At 59.6% G+C, this 17,966-nt stretch overlaps 1 protein-coding gene across 17 annotated transcripts in view; it reads right to left on the bottom strand.

Moving 5' to 3' along the window:
* Positions 1-17,966, bottom strand: part of LOC137864577 (ankyrin repeat and fibronectin type-III domain-containing protein 1-like) — a 189,561-nt gene that overhangs the window by 16,941 nt on the left and 154,654 nt on the right. For 14 of the 17 annotated variants that reach the window (XM_068698771.1, XM_068698770.1, XM_068698777.1 and 11 more), the window contains one exon: positions 11,148-11,276. The exons of 1 other annotated variant lie outside the window; for it this stretch is intronic. In XM_068698771.1, coding sequence (XP_068554872.1) covers positions 11,148-11,276 — 129 coding nt within the window. Of the gene's footprint in view, positions 1-11,147; positions 11,277-15,281; positions 15,534-17,966 lie in introns of those variants that run through there. 2 more of the 17 variants (XM_068698785.1, XM_068698786.1) reach the window with 2 other exon arrangements.

Below are 17,966 nucleotides of genomic sequence, written 5' to 3'. Positions count from 1 at the left end.
CTAGACCTAAGCTGCTCGCAGAGACCGGGCAGCAGAGGCAGGCAGGACCTAAAGGTCAGCGCCCAAAGTGCCCTTCAGGGGATCTACGTCGGTGTCAACTTCTGCTGACCGTGCCCCACGCCGACTGCCAGAGCTAACGGCTCGGCCCCAGCACCCAAAATGTGCGTGACGCTGCTGGCACACACGAGAAACGGGACCTTTGCAGGTAGGGACAAGAGGACAGGCAGCTCCCCAAGGTGCAGGGGGCCCGGCCGAGCACCTGCCCTGCTCCTTCGCAGCGCTCCCTCACCCCTTGCAGGGCGCCCAGATGCTGGAGCAGGATGGCAGCGCTCTGGAGGAGGCCCCGACCCACTGGCACCATCCCGGCTAAATCCGACTTCCGCATGTCAGGAGCGGATGAAGAGTGGGGACTTACTGCCTGTTTCAGGAAGAAACCCTATCCCTGCACGGCCTGCCAGGAACAGGCACCGCTCTGTGCCACGGATGCATGTGTGCAAACTCTTCTCGGGGGTATCAAATGCAGAAGCTGAGTCATACGACGCCTGGTCTCAAAGAGCACTGAAGGCAAAAAGAGGGGGGAAAAAAAACCCTCTCTCTGTGGTGTCACCGGGCCCCAGCTAAGCCCCAACGGGAGCAGCACAGGGGAAGGGCTGGGATGCGGAGATGGGGACGCTCAGCCCCGTATCCAGGACCCAGCCGCCCTGCTGGGAGGAACAAGGAGGAGGTAAGGAGGTAAGGCCACGCTCAGCCTCGCCTGGTCCCGTCCCCACGCTCAGATCCCAGCTCCAAATCTTGGATGGAGGAGCCGCTGGAGGACCCCAGCCCGTGTGGGGTCAGCACCTTCCTCTGGGCACCGTACTGGTGAGAGATGGGGCTGTGGGACCGGGGTGGTGCACTGCGGGCCACCAGCATGTCCCCATGCCTCAGGGACACTGCAGCCACGGGCTGTGGTGTGTGCAGGAGGGATGCTCTGCCAGGGTGCCACCCGCACACCTCCTCCTGACCCCACAGCACCCCGCTATGCTGGCAGCAGGCTCCCCGGCCGCCCGCTGCCCTGTCCCGGGGCGCAGCCGCAGGGGCTGAGGCCGACGGACTCATGACAGCAGTGAGAGGGATCAATTTGAACCCAGACCTGTGCAGATGAAAAGCAAATCCTTTAACCTCCTGCGCCACCTTGTGCCACCAGGAAGAATACGCTGGTGAGGTCTGGCTCTCGTCAGAAACCACCTCTTCTCCCTGACCATGAAATTCCAGAAAATTGGCTTGAGGAGGACTTCTGGAGGTCATCTGAGCTCGCTGCCCCACACCTGTGGCTGCTCTCCGTTCCCAGCCGACACATCCACCCTTGAACCTCAAAGACCCCAAAGACGAGCTCCTGCCCCCCTGCAGACCCCTGCTGGGATGTCCCTGCTGGTGGAAGCCCACCTCCAGCCCATCGTCCCACCCAAGCCATCCAGCTAGACGGGGACCAAGCTGCTTGAGCGCGCCAAGGCTGCACGATGAAAACCAGCACCACCGGCTGAAGACTTCCAGAGCTGCACCCAAAGGGGTTATAAAAGGCAGGCCACAGACATTGATCTCGGCGGGGAGGAGGAGACGACGGCCAAGACACAATGGAAGAACAGACAAACGCACACACCCGGCTCCAGAGCTGCTGCCCAGCTGGTAAATGTTACTGGAGTCAGAAAACCCCTTTCCCGCTGGAAGGCACCCAGCAGGACCCAGCCGGCAGCACTGGGCACGCTGGACGCTGCCCACACGAGGTCCCTGGCACCGCGACCGTGAGCGGCCACCCCCTTGGGGATGTCCCTGGCCCCACAGCTCCCTGCCCCTCATGCTCGGGGGTCTCTAGCCCTTGCCAGAAATCACCCCACGATGGCACGAGCGGTGCTCGCCAGAGCTTCCCATCCCCTGCCCCGCGCCATCCTCCCTCCAGCTTCAGGGAGCTCCGAGATGCTCGATCTCAGGACAGCAGAGCCCACGGGGGTTTTGAAGCCCCCAGCAGGGCAGGTAGCTCTGCTTTCCACCCCGATGTAAAAGAACAAAGCCAAACGAACAAATTGCCAGGTCACACCTCCCACCATCAGGACTCTCGTGTCCCCGCGTTGCAGTGGATGTGACCGGGACTGCAAAGCACACCCGTGGGAGACACACGGGGGCTCTGCCAGCAGACCAGGCTTCAGCTTCCAGCCGTGGAAACGGAGATAAAGACAAGGTCAGCTTCTGTGGGATGCTTTGGGACTGTCTGATGAGGATCACCAAACCCTGCTGGGGTTCCTCACGGTCACCGCTCCTCACCCAGACCCACGAGGGCAAGGGGCTGCTGCTGGGGACGTGAGCCCAGCCCCATGCCCACCGCCTGCGGGGTGCTCGCCTCTTCCGAGCTCTTCCGAGCATGCACGGCCATGCTTTCCAGAGGCTAACAATTTGACCAAATCTGGGTTGATTTCCACCAGGAATGTACCAACCCTGCCAAATTTCAAGTCTCTTTTCCAAAGCATGGAGGCACCAGAAGTCCTTAAACAAAGAGACGGAAAAAAAAATAATATTGGCAAAGCTACCGTTTTTCCCCAACCTTCTGCTGAAACTTGAAAAAAAGAAAAAAAAAAAAAAAAAAAAGGAGAGAGAAAGTTCAGCCTGAGGCAGAGTGAGCATGGAAAAATTCAGCCCTAACAGTTAAGGTCTGGCAAAGGTATAAGCAAACAAACTTCCGCTGGAAAGTGTCGAACAGCCTCAACAACAAGCGCCTGCTGACTCTATCCACAGCAATCGTGTCGAGCAAGAGGTGCCCTCCTCGTCCCTTCGCCTGTGCAGCAGAGCACGTGAGGATGTCTTGAGCACCGCCACCTCCCTGCCCAGCCTGGCCAGCCCCCTGTGCTGTTGGTGATAATATAAAGACCTGACAACACCATCCTTACCCTCCCAGGGGTGTCACAAGGTGCCCAAATGGCTCCACGGGCTCCTGGATGGACGTGGCACAGGGCAGCCACTGGGCAGGGATGGGAAGAAAAGGGTTTTCCTTCCCTGCTCTGCTCTCGGGGCTGATCTCTGAGATCTCCCAAAGCACCCGGGAGATCCCTGCTTGCAGTTACACCAAGTGGGAGTTCTGAGCCAGAGCTGAGCGACTCGGGCTCCTCCGTCACCGAGAGGCTGCAAACACCCGGCAGAGCTGGTGGCCCCGTGCCTGGCACGTGCCACTATCCCCGTTCTCCCTCTCGCCACCTCTAGACCCCGCTCCAGGGACACTGCTCATCCCTCCCTGCCTCTCCTGAGGGCTGCGGGATGTGCCCAGTGCCCAGCCCGAGGCCGGGAAGCTGTGGTTGCAGCTCAGGGATGGCTCTGGCTGGCTGCTGGCATTTCTCCTCCCGGTGAGGAGCGGCTGCTTGGGCAGCAGAGCCCCCTCCGTGGCACAGCAGGAGGACGAGGTGAGCGCACCCGTGGCAGGCAGCCTCGGGTCCGGCATCCTGCTCCAAACCTGCCTCGTCAGCGAGGAAATCAGCCAAAGAGCAGCCCCAGAAGAACCTCCACATGGGTTCACGCCAAGTTCACGAGGGGAGCTCTGCTCCACAAACGCGGCTGCTTTTCGGCTTGCCGCGAGCCTTCCGCAGCCGGCAGGGCCAGGATGGGTGCCCTTGGCAGCACCAGCCTCCTCCTGCACCAAGAGGTGAGCGTTTTGTGGGGTCACCCACCGCCGTGCTCACGGGAAGGCGCTCGCAGCCGAGGTTCCCTTGGGCAGCCCCTTGGAGAGCCAGCGAGACAGCGGCGCAGACAGGGAGAGCAGCATTAGGTAAATGTCACACCGCCTTATCTGTGGCCAGCAGCAGCCTCCTCGCTTCCCGGGATTTGGCTGGTGGCTTCGTGGGATTTTGATGCATGGAGAAAGCCAACACGTGCCCTGGGTTGGGCACGGGATGGGGATGGTGCTGGGCACCCCGGTGACCTGCTGCCCAACCACCGTGCCTCTCCCTATGGCACAGACCGGAGGCAGAGCGGTCCCTCTGGCACCACAAATGCCTCCCTGGGATGCTGCTGCCCCCAAGGCTTTTTCCCTGCACCGGGTGGCACGGAGTGACACCCGGACACGGCACTGCTCCATGGCTTGCGCCTTCTGACACAGGCCAGGCTGGCAGAAAGGCTCGAGCCTCCACCACACCATAGTCTGGATAACCATATGGCAGGAGAACGCACCCTCTGGCTCCAGAGCCTGATGCACAGCGGTATTTGAAGCCAAAACAGGCAACGTTTTAATATCATACCTGCCTGCACCTCCCCAGCCCCAGGAGTCACCTACACACCTCCGCTCCTGCCACCGCCTGGACCACAGGAACTGCCTCCTCCTCCCCAGAGGAGATGCTGATGGACAAGAACTCTGCTCAGGGGAAGAATAGAAAAGGAAAAAAAAAATCTTGCTTTTTTCAGCATCTGCTGCCCGGCCACAGCAGGCTTCTGCCGTGCAAGACCCAGCATGGAAAGCTGAAGTGGTCACACAAGGTAAAGGCTCCGGGGTCTGATCCCAAACTTTTAAAGCCTCTGGGCAAAGTTCATCTGGAGCTGCCAGCTCCAAGAGCTCCAGGCCAGCCCACAGCTTGTCCTTGGGCTGGGGAAATGGGATTGCCAGCAGAAGACCCCACGTACAGAGCATCCTGATAGCATGAACCTTGCCTTCCCTAGCTCTGAAACTGGACATTTTTACCAGATCTGCACTGTTCTGTGCTGCCCACGTGGAAAAACCTCCTTCGCCTTGTCAAACAGCTCTGGGTGGCAGAAAACCTTCATCCCTGGCTGACCCTCCCCGTTGAAAGCATGAATAAAAGCATGAATAAAAGCAACGGAGGCAAAGTGGGATGGGGAGGGGAAGCCGCAGGGCTGCCCTGGGGTAGGTGGAGGAAATTTCTGTGGTAGGGAGAACAGAGAGCCCTGAAAGGAAACTTGAAAGCGAGGAGAGAAGGGGATGTAAGTGCCTCCCCCTGACCTCCAGCAGGCACGGGGCTCGGCAGCTGTGCAGGTCCCTCGGTCTCACAAAGATCCTCGGAAAAGCAAGTCGGCAGAAGGAAGGTGGGCGAGAGGCAATGGGCACGAGGGAGCGTGCAGATGGCAGAAAGGCTCAAGGAGAGGTGGGGACAGAGCCCAGCACACCAAAGGGGCTGGTTCTCGGTGTCCCGGTGTTCTGGGCTGCCTCCTGCCTCCAGTTTTTGGCCGCCCCACTGAATGCTGCCCATCCCGGCCAGCAGGTCCGGCGCTGAGCTGGCACTGGGACAGGCTCTCCAGGAAGACAAACAAGAGGTTCCCGAAGCTCTGGCAGGCAGAAGTGCCTCAGCCAGAAGGAAACTAGCTAAGAGCAGAGAAAATCTGTGCAACAGGGATTGGAAAGGAGAAGGGAGGATGAGGAGCACTCAATCCCTTGAAGCAGCCGGTGGAAAGGACCGGGGAAGCAATGTGAGGATGCGTGCAGCTGGGTGGTACAAATTCGGGCAGCGGGCACCTGGGCATGGCTCCATCTGTGGAAAAGGACCAGGGGAGACCCCTGGAAGCGCATCTTCCCCGCTCCTTGGCAGAGACCAAAGGCATCCGTCCTGCTTTGCAGATCCAGGCCGGGGGAAATGGCAAATAAATGATGAGAATTAAAACAAATCAACTAGCCCAAGGCAAACGGGCTGCTTGGCAGAAATCAAAATGCACTGGGGATAATGGATATGCTGCGCTGAGAAACAATCTTATCACAGCTTGGAGGTGTCAGCTACCAGCAGAGGGAAGTGCCCAGAACAATGCAGGGGCACAATATTTCAAATTTGTCTTTCAAATAAATGACATTTCCTCCCCGTGCGCTCAGCGAGGCAGGGATCTGGCTGAGGGCTCTGGTCCCAGGCGGGGAGAACCTGGACATCAGTCTCTGAAAATTTTTCTCCGTCACCTTCCCAGAGGGTTCAGTTTTTCCCACTGAAGCCTCGTGAGAGAAGCAAATGGGAGCTCATTTCCCCTGAGTGCAGGCAAGGATAAAAAGGGATTTTATGCTAATACATTATTCCTTCCAAATGTTTTCCTAAAGGTAACCCCAGCCTTCAGGGAGCTATTCTGAAGGCTCGTTTATCCCATCAGCGAGTCCCTCAGACACCAGCCAGCCCCGTCCCCAGCCCCTGGGAGGCTCCCCCATGCCCCCGGGCACGCAGACCGCAGCCATCCCCAGGGTGCCAGGACAAACCCAGGCTCTCAAACCACATCCCCCTGCGCCCCGTGCCCCCTGCCCAGCACCCCCATTGCGCACAGAGGTGTCCTGGGCACTGAGCCTCCCTGCCAGCAGTCCCCACAGCCGGGGAACCTCGCTGGCTGCACGCAGCTCCTCTCGACCACACTCAGCGCACATCCACGGGCGTCTCGGTGCAGGAGCACGCGTGGCTGCGCACAGCCGAGGGGCACCGAAGCCCCCGGGCAGGGCCCTGCCATCCGTCCTGGCTCCGAGAGCTGCCGCGTGCTTGAGCAGACCACGAGCGCGGTGCCCGAGCCCGTTTCCACACGGCTAATTCAATAAGTCCCAGCTAGCATTACTTCATACGGCAGAGAGGCTCCACAGCTATTAGGGGAATTGGGAACGGGGGGGTGGGGGGGTGTGTGTGAGGTGGGGGGGAGGAGCTGAAATGGAGAAGGGAGAGAGACAGGGAGGGTGGAGAGGGGGAAGCTAAGACAAGCAGCAGAACAAAACATCCCATAAATCATGAGGAGCTGCTGAAATACCAGAACAAATGACCCCATAGCTTGGCCATTGTTCCTGAGCGATGGCTTAAAGCGCTCCCAGTCAGACAAAGCGCCTCTCCTTTCATTTCAGCGCCGCGCCAGCCTGTCCAGGACCTGTGCTCAGCACAACCGAGCGGGGAGCCAGGACGGACGGACAGACGGGACCAGTGGGATGGGGGGGGTGAACCCCCCGGAGGGCTGCATGCCCGTGCCACCAGCGGGTACCCACACCTCTCCGCTTGCCAAGAGCATCTCTTGGCTCCCAGGTGCCCACACAGCGCCTGGGCTCCGATGCGTTTTGCTGAACACATCAGGGGCTGCTGCTCTCTCTTGTTGCTCCTTGCTCAGGCTGGGACCCACTTGGTTGGGAAGAGAAGCAGATCCACATCTTCACGTGGACGTGGAAGCCAGGAGTAGGACCCCACGGGTCAGGCTGTGTTACCCAGAGCAGCACGGAGCCCTTCGTGGTGCTGTTCCTCCCTGGCTCCCCAAAACCTGCTGACAATTCCCGTGGTGCTTGGCAAAGAGACAACCAGCCAGCAAAGAGCTGCACCAGGAAAGTCCCGAGTGCCAGGTTGGAAACAGCAGCTCGGGGCCCTGCAGCCCTCGGGACGGTGGCACTGCGGTGTCAGGAGGTGAGCACCGCGTGGGCACAGGGCACCCACGCTGCCTGCCCACGGCAGGAGGCACCTCCCTGGCACGGCTGCGTTACAAAGCGGGCAGGACAAAATTCCGAATAATTCCATGGAAGCATTTCCACGAAACTCCTTTTGCTTTAGAAGCAAACCCATGACTCGGAGCAGCGTAAGAGCAGGACGAGCCCGGCGGTGACACGCCAGGTCCCCGCTCTGACCCGCGCCGCCACCAGGCTTCTGCGCCTCCCTCCCCTTGGCAGAGGGGAAGCCAGGGACTCGCTCAGCACCTCGCCAGGGGCTGAGCAGCAAAAACAAGGGGCTGGCTGCCTCCCGCGTGTCTGACCACCAGACGACGGGCTCCTGCCAGCAGCTCCGGCAGCCTGCGGTGGGCAGCCAAGGAGCAGAACCGAGATAACGGACGGGGAAAGGAGGAATGCGCTGCATTTTTTCCTGAACCGCCGGGGGAATAGAGAGCTCCGAGCACAGCTCGCAGGGAGGCTGCCCTGCACGAAGCACGTGGAACTGGGGGGGAGCAGATAGAAATAGCAAGGAGAGAGGGAAGAGGGAGGCAACAAAACAACAAGAAACAGGTGAGACAAGAGGCGAGTATGGGAAAATAAACAGGGCAGCAGGAAGGCAAGCAGAGGCGTGGATGGAAGAGGGAATACCAGAGTGAGAGGTAGGAAAGGAAAAGAAAGACACAAAGGGATGCCAGGAGGACAAACTGCTGCTGGGTGCCAGAGCTGGAAGGGCACTTGGGGGCCAGAGAAGCCCAGGCTCCAAAATGCAGGAGTGGATGCAAACAGCAGGTTGCAGCCTTCCTGTGTGATTAAGGAAAAAAGAGAAATGGGGATCATTTCCTAGGTGGCACACATGGAGAGAAGGCTCTCCCTTCACCTTGGTTCACCCTAAGGGGGAAAAAGGATTGCTTGCGTTTCTCAGAGGGCTCTGCAGAGACACCGAGAAGTCTCCGCAGGAGCTGCCAGGTTTCTGATTCTTAACTCCAACAGCAGAAGGTGTTGAGCTGCAAATACAGAGCACTTTTGTCTCTCTTGCCTTCGTGTTATTTAGGGTTTGGAGCTAGATCAGTATCAGAGACAAACAGAGAGCAGAACAGCAACAAATCAGCCCAAGAATCCTTCCCTTCCTCCATTGCCAGTTTTGGCCTCATTTGGAGCTCGCGCCGCCTCGGACATCCACGAGCCGTGGTGTGTGCTGTCCAGCACAGGGGAGGAGAGAGGAGTCAGCAAAAGCTGTCCCGATAAACACAGACACGAGCAGCCTCCAGGCCTGTCCCCTGAGTGCTCAGACTTCGTGCCGCACGGTTCCTGCTGATGCACCAGCGTGGGGCCGCTGCAGCGTGAGCGAGCAGCGCCCTGCGGGGCCACGGCACGCTCACCGGCCCTAACAGTGGGGACTTTGTGGCCCTGGCTTGAAAAAAAATACCCTAAAAAGCCTAATAATGAAGTATTTGCTTCAGTAAACAACATATGAATGAAATAAGTGTTTCCTCAATACGTCCCTTTTTCCCTGCCTTCTCTCCCTCCCCCCCCCCCCCCCCAGCAATTTTTTTTAATAAGTGGAACTAACGAGACTGCTCTCGGTTGCTGCTGAGCTCGGGACAAGACTGTGCCCCTCTCGCCTGGTATAGCACTGGGACGTGTGCCGGGCTGATAAAGCGTGCGTTGTGCCTGGCAGGAGCGTGAGCCGTGAGCACGGCTCGCCTGGTGGACGGGGGAGATGCTCAGGGGGGTGCTGGGACCCTGAGACCCTAAAACCTGCGCCTGGGAGCATCCACACACCTACGGGTGAGCACGATAGCTGTTTGCTATCGTGGCAGCAAACAGCTGCTTTTCCCAGCCCAGATTGCTGCCAGCACCCAGGGGGGAGCCAACAGGGACAGGGAGAAGGGAAAGGAGAGGCTCAGGGACCTGCTGTCCCCATCCCGATGGCACCGCTCCAGGCAGGGGACACGGTGCCAGGCAGGCACGGTGGCACTGCACGGCTCCTCCTCTTTGTCCTTGGCTCCATCCAGCCCCCCCTGAGCACCTACTGGGAATGCTGGCAAACTGACTCAGCGTGCCCTGAGTGAGGATGCTTTCTGCTGTGGCAGAGGAATGAGGAGTCGGACTGGCAGTGTTTTGGCAGGGTATCGGGTAGAAAACCCTAATTCCTCCCCCAGACTGACAGCCAGCTTTTCAAAGCAATGGGTGCCGGTGATTTAGTTCTCCTGTTCTCTGAGTCTGCCTAGTAGAAAGGCAACAGGTGGTGGCGGGTCCCTGAGGCCTTCCTTGCCTTCAGGCCTTGGGCTTAGACGGGCGTGATTCTCAAAAGCTGCAGATTTGGGAAACCAGAGTAAATTCCTGCACTGCTCCCGGCTCTTCTGCTGAGCCACGGCAACGGGAAAGCCTCGGCAGCTGAGCTGAGCACACCAAGGTGGACGGGCTCCTCTCCCCACGGCCACAACACGTCCAAAATCCCCTAAGGACCAGCAGCCGACAAGTCAAAGGCGATTTATCCTCGCCTTACAAGGTCCCCATAACCCAGCATCGCTCACTGCTGCTGCGCTGCCCCTGCCCTACACGGGGCTGTGCAGACCCACACGGCACAGGCAGCATCCCCGAGGAAAACGCTGCAGAGCAAGCAGAAACACACCTCGAGGCGGGGGGGAAAAGTGGGACCCGGGGGGGTTAAAAGAGGCACTACCAGGGAGAAGAGAGACTTACTGACTGCTCTGCGCTGAATAAAGAGAAACGCTGCTGGGTTTTAATGAGCTCTTTGCTCGTTTTCCTGATTGATAGATTTTAAATTCACATATTTGTCTATCTGGAAGACTCAGAGGGACTGAAGAGCAGCTTTTCTGATGACATCGTTTCAGCAAAGGGGAGTTGCGCAGCTGGAGAAGAAAGCAATCTGTCACCAAATAGCTTAAATTCTTTGTCTGGCCTCATTAATACCTATTTAGCTTTGATGCCTAACAAACCTCACAGATAGAGGAAGCCTTTGAGAAGGCCTCCACAGCCTCACACGTAAGTGTTAGAACATGGAATAAATGCCAGAAAGTTCTCCAAAAAAAGCAGGGAAAACGAAAACCAAACTCGACATTCTTGCAATTTCGAAGCATTTCTTTTTCTCTTTCTTCTTCTTCTTCTTCTTTTTTTTTTTTTTTTTAAAGCCTTACCCTCCTTCATCCATCTAAGGAAGCGGAGAGCAATGCAATTTCCAGTTCTTTTAAATATCCTTAGCAGGTCACCTCCAGCACTGGAAGGATTGTGGACTGTGATCTGGTTCCAAGGCTGTTGCATCAGAGCTTAGAAACCCGGGATAAATCCCTCCCTGCTCCAGCCAGGGCTGCAGCCCGAGCCCCGAGCTGAGCGGGGGCCCCACGGGGTGACACAGAGCGGGGAGGATGGGGCCGGGGGCAGCGCTGCCCCATGGCTGGGCTTTGGGACGATGATGGCCCCAAAAGGACCCGGCACCCAGGGGCTGGGTGTCACCCCCAGGCTCTCCCCCAGGCTGCAGGGAGCGGGCACAGCGGGCTCACGGCCGCTTCCCTGCAAGCCCCAAGGGATGCTCTGCTGGGGGGGGTCCTTTCACCCCATAGCAGAGGAGCCCGTTTGGGGCTGCCTGCTGCTCCCAGCAGCGGGGTGAGGGGGATTTAGGGCTCGGTGCCCCGGGGGAGCTTTTGTAGCAGCTTGGATGGGTTTTGTTGGGAACAGGGGAGAGGAGGGGGACTGGAGAGGCGGGGGCTGCTTGCCCCCAGCCCTGTCCTGCAGCTCTTACCATTCAATGCTCAGAGACCTGGGCCGGAAGGCAGACAGCTCGGCCGAGGCATACTCAGCTTTCCTTCTCTTCTCCTGCTTCTGCTTAACTGACAAGCGGTGGGCAAACCTAGAGAGGCTGCTTTCCGACCTGGGGAAGGGGAGAGGAAAGGCGTTAATGTCACTGCAGCACCCCGGGGCACGGGGGCCACCCGATACTGGGGGCTGCGAGGGGCACAGGGGGGCTCTGGGAGGGCCAGCAGCACCGGGACGGGGCAGCACGAGCCTGGGGGAGCCAGCAGAAGCTGCAGGAACAGGGGCTGCTCCTGCTTCTTGCAGCACGAGGACGGCAGAGCATCGGGCGAGGGAAGCGAAGCGGGGAGGACGGGCAGGCTGCTGCCAGCCCCAGCCCTGCCACACGTGCCCGCAGCCCTGGGGGGCTCCGGCACCATCCCTGCTGGCAGCACAGCCCCTGCCAAGCCCCCTGGCATGGCCAGGGCGAGGAAAAAACCTCTCCTCCTCCTCCTCCTCCTCTGCAGTAGGGAGAGGCCATCGGGACATCGCCCACCGCCGCCCGGCACCGCCGACCACCGTGCACCATCAGAGCCGGTGCTTCTGCTCCCCGGAGTCCCAACCGGCTTCAGCCGAACAAAATACCTCTTAAAACGCCATAAAATGAAAAGAAGGTATTTCTCAGAAATGAGAGCTCCCCGCCTTTCCTCACAGTAATTAAATAAGCCATGAGCAGCTAACAGTTTTTGTGTGTTTTTTTTTTTTTTTTTTTTCCTCCCGATACATTTTAAACACGGACATCTTCAATTCATTAACTCTGGTTATTGATTTATTTTTCGGCTTATGAATTGCTGTTGCGCAGGACGGGGTGGAGACAGCTTTCTGGAGAAGGCACTTGTCTCCACCATCACCACCGGGAAGGAGCTGCTCGGGCCTTCCAGGGCCATTCCTCACATTCTTGAGAAGAAACGCTACTTTGAGGGCAAGGTTTGCCTTTAAAGAAACTCCACGAGAAACCCAAACCCCGGCTTTCCCCCTCGGAGCACTGGAGGAAAGGGCGTTGGGCGAGGAGCAGCTCAGGCACCCCGGGGAAGCCCCCGGAGCAGAGCCTGCCACACGCACCCCATCCCTGCAGCCTCGTCTCTCCCTTCAGCCCGTGCCAAAATGCAGCTGAGACGAGCAACGTGCTGGGCTGGAGAGGCTCAGGGCACCCTCTGCTCCTCTCCAGATGGTCTGTGGGCTTTGGGACCTGCCTGGGGCACACGTTCCTGTTGGCTCTGCTTGCCCCATCCCCGCCTCTCCATGCCCAGCCATCCCAGCCCTCCCTCCCGATCTAGGTGCCTACAGCTCATCCCCATGCCAGGATATGGGGTCAGGAGCGGCTTGGCAAATCCCAAACCGATGGATGTCAGCAGCCACCAGCCACATGGAGCAAGCTCCTCATCCTCCCTCCTCCCTCCAGCCCAGTGGTGTGGGCGAGGAGGGCGTGCGCGGGCATGGGGGGACCCAGAGGGGTGCTCAGAGGGCTCCAAGCAGCTGGACCCCAAAGCTACGGCAGAGCCTTCGTTTCCTTTCCTTTCCCAGTGAGAAAGCCCCGAGCACGTTACGGTATCATCTGGCTATTTATACGGTGCTGCTTTACATAAACTGCGCTGCAGGAGAGGGAATGAATCATACCTGCTCTACCCGGGCTGCACGAGCACCAGCACAGCCGCAGCCGGCCCCGCTGCAGCCAGCACCCTCCCCGGGGCCACGCGTGGCTCTGCGCCGAGCTCCTCTTTGGGGACACCCCCGGGGATGTTCCCAGGTCCGTGCATCGTGCCTGGGCTCCGTGGCTGATGCCTGCAGCAGGGTGAGCCCCTAGCACCACGGGGATGCTGCGGTCACTACGCTTTCACCCCCCGGGTGCTCTCCAAACTCTCTAAATGCCTCTTTCCCCTGATCAGCGTTAGAGCCCTTAGGGTAAGGACAGGGAAACTGAGGCACGGAGCGGCCGTTTGAGCAAAGAAGGTTTGCCTGTGGCTGCCAGCATCCGTCCCCTTGCACGCTTCACTGGCCAGCAGGATTTTTGTGCCTCCTCCCACGGCACCCGCACGCCCTGCCCGGCACAGCAGCACCCGCCGGGCTCCCAGGGGTCCCAGACGCCGCCCGGGAGCCGAGGGGATGAGCAGCAAAAGCCCTCGATTGAAACATCAACCGCAGCGATGGGGAGAACCGTCTCCTGACAACCAGAGAAGGTTGTTCAGCTACTGTGCTGTATCATAAATCACACCTCTCTGACTTGCCATCTGTCAGCCAGATTACACATGTTCAGAGTCCCATGTCAGCGTTTAAGGCAGAACACAGCATCTTTTTTCCCAGAAATAATTACCGGCCCTGGAGACTCCTGCAGCAATGCCCGGGGAGTGCCACGACTCGTCCCTTCCCTCGCGGCAGCAGCTCGGTGGAGCAGAACCGGCAGCGACGGCGCTGGGGACACGGGGACGCTGCTGCCTGCAGGGCGGGGGAATGGGGAGACCGCACGCAACTTCTGCCCCATAAAACCACAGCGCTGTGCCCACGAGGGGCTGGCAGGACCTGCACAGCCCCCTGGCACCAGCACCAGCCACGGCCAGGCCCAGATGCTGGGGCTGAAGGCAGAGGGACCCCGCAGCACCAGGCTGGGCTCCCCAGGAGCTCCAGCAGCACGAGCCTGGGGGGCTCAGCACGGTGCTCCGACCCCACAAATGGAGAGGCTCTGGCTCAGCGCTTGTGCCGCTGATGCCCAGCCTTCCACAAAGGCTTTTTTGGGGGTCTGACCCCCGCACAGCTGCCTGGCAAAGCCCCAGCTCGCTGCAGCAGTGCGAGCAGAGCAGGCGGAGCGGGCTGGCAGCCTCGCCGAGGTGTCACAAGACGCAGCGTCCCCGCGCAGAAACCTGCGCAGCTGCCCTTTCGGATGAGGACAAGAGGCTGAAGTGCTGCCCTCCGCCCCCTCGCTGGCCGGGCAGGCAGATGAGCAGTGACATTTCACAAAGCTGAATTAGGAGAGAAAAACCCAGGGCTTGCTTCGTCCTTCTGGCTTCCCCAGCTGTGCCTAGGTGTGGATCTGACCAGGGGCGTGCAGTGCCTCGGCGCTGCCTCCCCCCGCGCCACACCACAGCGGGGAAGTGATGACAAGCAGGAAATAAATCCCAGAGCCAGGCAGCCCCGTGCCCTTCGGCTCCAGCATCCCACCTGCCCCACGCCTGCCCTGCAGCTGTCCCTGTCCCCAACAGCACCCAGCCGTGGAGGTGAGGTGACAGCAGCACTCCAGTCCCACCAGCACGGCCAGCCCAGCCCGAGCCCCCTGCCAGCACCACGGCACGAGGGCTCGAGGCAGCCGCGCACCAGCCAGGGAGACATCTTAGCCCAGACAAGAATCACTCCCACTTGTTGCACTCGCTAGCCTGCGACTCAGGAGCTAGCATGTGCTCGTACGCCGCTGCAAATTAATCCAGCTCCTGCAAGGCAGCTGACATCCTCCTGAGCGGGCACGGGCGAGCCAAAGTCCCAGGACGAGGCACGCGGTGGCTGTCAGCAGCCCGGGCACTTCGCAGCACACAAACAAGCAGCGTTTTCAGCTGTTCCTCCCCTTGGGAACAGCGACTGCAAAACCAGCTTTTGAGCAGGGTTTGTGCCTGCAGGCACCCCCTGGCCCGAGCGCCGCGGGTGTCGAGGCTGGGAAGGGGCATCCCCAGGGTGGGAGCCAGCGCAGCTCCTGCGCTCCTGGCAGCTGGGCACTTTGGCTCCTGGAAGTGTTTTATTCGCACAGGTGCAGCCAGAATAAAAGAAGGAAAAAACAACTAAAGCCGGAAAGGTGCCTCCTGAGCAGGCAAAAGCTTTCGGGGAGAGAGCGGCTTCGGAGAGGGGACGTGCACACAGACACACGGCCGCACACATGCAGCCACCCCCCAACACGAACACCGCACGGCAGCCCCCGCTCCCTGCCCACCACCACGCACCTGCCTGCATGCCCTGGGCATGGCTCTGGCCACGAGCGTGTCCCCAAAGCAGCAGCTGGGGACAGAACCCCAGTGAGCCAGGCACTGCTGCGGTGTGCCATGCCGTGCCGTGCCGTGCCGTGCCAGGACGGATGCCCGGGAGCCACGCAGCGATGCTCACTCACCTGAACAGCCTCTGCTGCCTTCCCTCCGGGCTCCGCAGGTCACCCCCCTCCGGAGCAGCAGCTCAGCCAAGAGCAGCTCTTCGGCAGCGTCCCCGTCCCCTCGACGCACAGAGCCGCACGCACGCTCCCATCCCGGCCGGGAGCACAGCCCCGCCGCGCCGCCCTGCTCCCACCCGCGCTGCCCGAGCTCCTCAGCCACCACCTCTGCCTCCCTCACCCATCACCTCAGGTTTCTCGCTTGGTCTGTGCTTGGCTCTTTTCTTTTTTTTTTTTTTTTTTTCTTTTCTTTTTTTTTTTTTTTCCTCCCAATCTTGTTTCTATAGAAACGAGATTAGCAGAGGGGGAAATAAAACAGCCCCATGTGACTCAGATTCCGACACTGAAGAATCTCCCGGTCGCGCTCGCCGGTGCTTTACATAACAAGGAGCCTGCGCGGGCTCCAGAGGGGACCTGGTGCGGCACCGGGGGACCACCGGGCAGATGGCAGCAATGCCACCACCTCAGCCCCGGGTTCACCAGGACCCCACTGGTGGCTTTGGGCTCCCTTCATCACACCCAACACAGCATCATGCCACCAAGCCCGCTCATGTCCCCCGAGGACACGGAGCCTCCACCACGGCCCCGCTTTGTGGTCCTTTTCTCTCAGGTGTGGAAGGGGCGAACACAGAGAGCCACCAAACGCTGCCCTGGCTCTCACCAAAACTTCTGGGGTACCCAAGTGAGGCTTGAGGCAGGGCACCCCAAGAGCCCTGATGCTGATGCCCTGCCCTGCCCCTGCCCCTGTGGCTCGGGATGTTGGTTTTGGTCAAGGAACTCCAGTCGTGGTGGTCTGGCCAGTGAAAGCACAGGGTGGAAGCGCCGGGGACGCCGTGCCTCTCGGTGTGCTCCTTCACCTCGGGGACAGATCGCCGTGCAGGGCGAGGAGCTCAGCAGCAGCTTCTCCTGGTGCCCAGGTTCCCCTTGGTACTTCAGTGCCCCACTTCTCGCCCTGACTCAGCTGTGATTCCCGGCTGAGAGCTGATGACACCAGAGCCCCGGGGCCTGCCTGGGGGCCATCACAGCAGGAACCTCTCCCCCTGGAGAGCGGCACATCGCTCCCACAGGCATTTATTTGCCAGCGATGAGCTCAGGACAGATGAGGCAGCGTGACGGAGCAGCTGCTGGCAGCCACGGCTTGAGCAAGTGCCGGGTTCAGGCGTGCCCACCCGGCCAAACCTCTCCATGCCATGGGCTTGTCAGAGCTACAGGGGGCTCTGAGCTGAGCAGGGGATGCTGAGGGGGTGTGGGGGGGTCACGGCGGGGATGCCACAGTGGGGAGAGAGGTGCAGAGGCAGCATCTGGTAAAGGAAGATGCTGCAGGTTGCAACAAGAGGGAGCAAAGAGAGATCTGAGCCAGCCCAAGGACGCAGTGCTCAGGACAATCAGCTGTGCTGGGGGCCCCCAAAGCACTCCTTGACCTGGTGAAGACCCGGGGCAGAGCACGCCTGGGGCTGGCTGCTGACATTGAGCACACGTTGGGAGCATCAACAGCGCTAAAACATCGTGAGTCCACGCGCACGATGGATGGAGGCAGGCAGACTGAGGCCAGGCTGCTTCCCCAGGAAGGGCAAAGCCACACAAGATCCCCTGCACAAGATCCCCTGCCTGAGGTATGCTACCGGGGCCCCAAAAACTTCCGCCAGCAGACCGGCTTTGATACACACGGCTAATTATAGCTGGCATTATCAGGATGCATCACAATTAGCAAGTCAGTGGATATTTTCTATTTCTGATCCGTCACGCCAGGCGGGTAGGTAGCCCCGAGGATGAAAGGAGAAGGGAAGCAGGGGGAAGAAGGACGGAGATGCCTTACGTGTGTGTTTAAATCAGCAGCGCAGCTGTTTCTGAGCCCCGTGGAAAACCAGGTTGTCGACGGAGGGTATTTATAAAGCAGGCCAGGAAAGCAACTCGACACATCCTTCCAGCGCAGCCCCCTGAGCATCCCTGGCAGCCCTGCTGCCCACTCACTGCCACCCGGCTCTCGGCACCTCCTGGGTGCAACCCGAGGTCCCCCCGGCCCCACGGTGAGGCCTCGGGATGGTTTCTCGGGCTGGCTCTGCTGTGCCATTTAGAGGTTGGATTAAAGCAGCAGCCAGGAAGAAATCCAGCCTCCCACCCCACTTGCCTCTCCTTGGCCTCTGCAACATCCAGCACCAGGCCATTTGCTTCGGGACTGCGGAGCAAAAGAAAGAAATAATAATTCCTGGAACTGGATGACGTTTTTAAAACTTTTTTCTTGTTTTCTTTGAAAAACGGAGTTTTGTTAAACTTACAGCTTTTGCTGCATAGAATTTGATGCAAATCCAAGCAGAAGGAACCGCCTGATGAGTCCTAAATTAAAATGTTCCTTTGTTTTGGCTTTCAAACATCGCATTTTAATACCAATCCACACTCAGAACGGAAGGTAAATTTGCATGTCATTCCCCTAAAAATTCCTTGCCAAAGCGATGATTTCGTTCATTTGCATTTCTCTGACAATGACAGCTCTCCCCTCTGACCAGCAGCTGTCCGCTCGCGGGGACGGCGATGCTGGGCACGCACACCCGCAGCACCCGGCTGCACCGTGCCCGGGGCAGAGCCACCCGCGTGCCACCAGGCCAGCACCGGGCTCTGGGGTGGCTTTATCAACGCTTCCCCTGCTCCTCT

This window comes from Anas acuta, chromosome 15 (assembly GCF_963932015.1).
Source record: "Anas acuta chromosome 15, bAnaAcu1.1, whole genome shotgun sequence".
Classification (NCBI taxonomy): domain Eukaryota; kingdom Metazoa; phylum Chordata; class Aves; order Anseriformes; family Anatidae; genus Anas; species Anas acuta.
The sequence above is the reverse complement of the archived record's forward strand: the minus strand, read 5'-3'. Positions and strand labels throughout refer to the sequence as shown.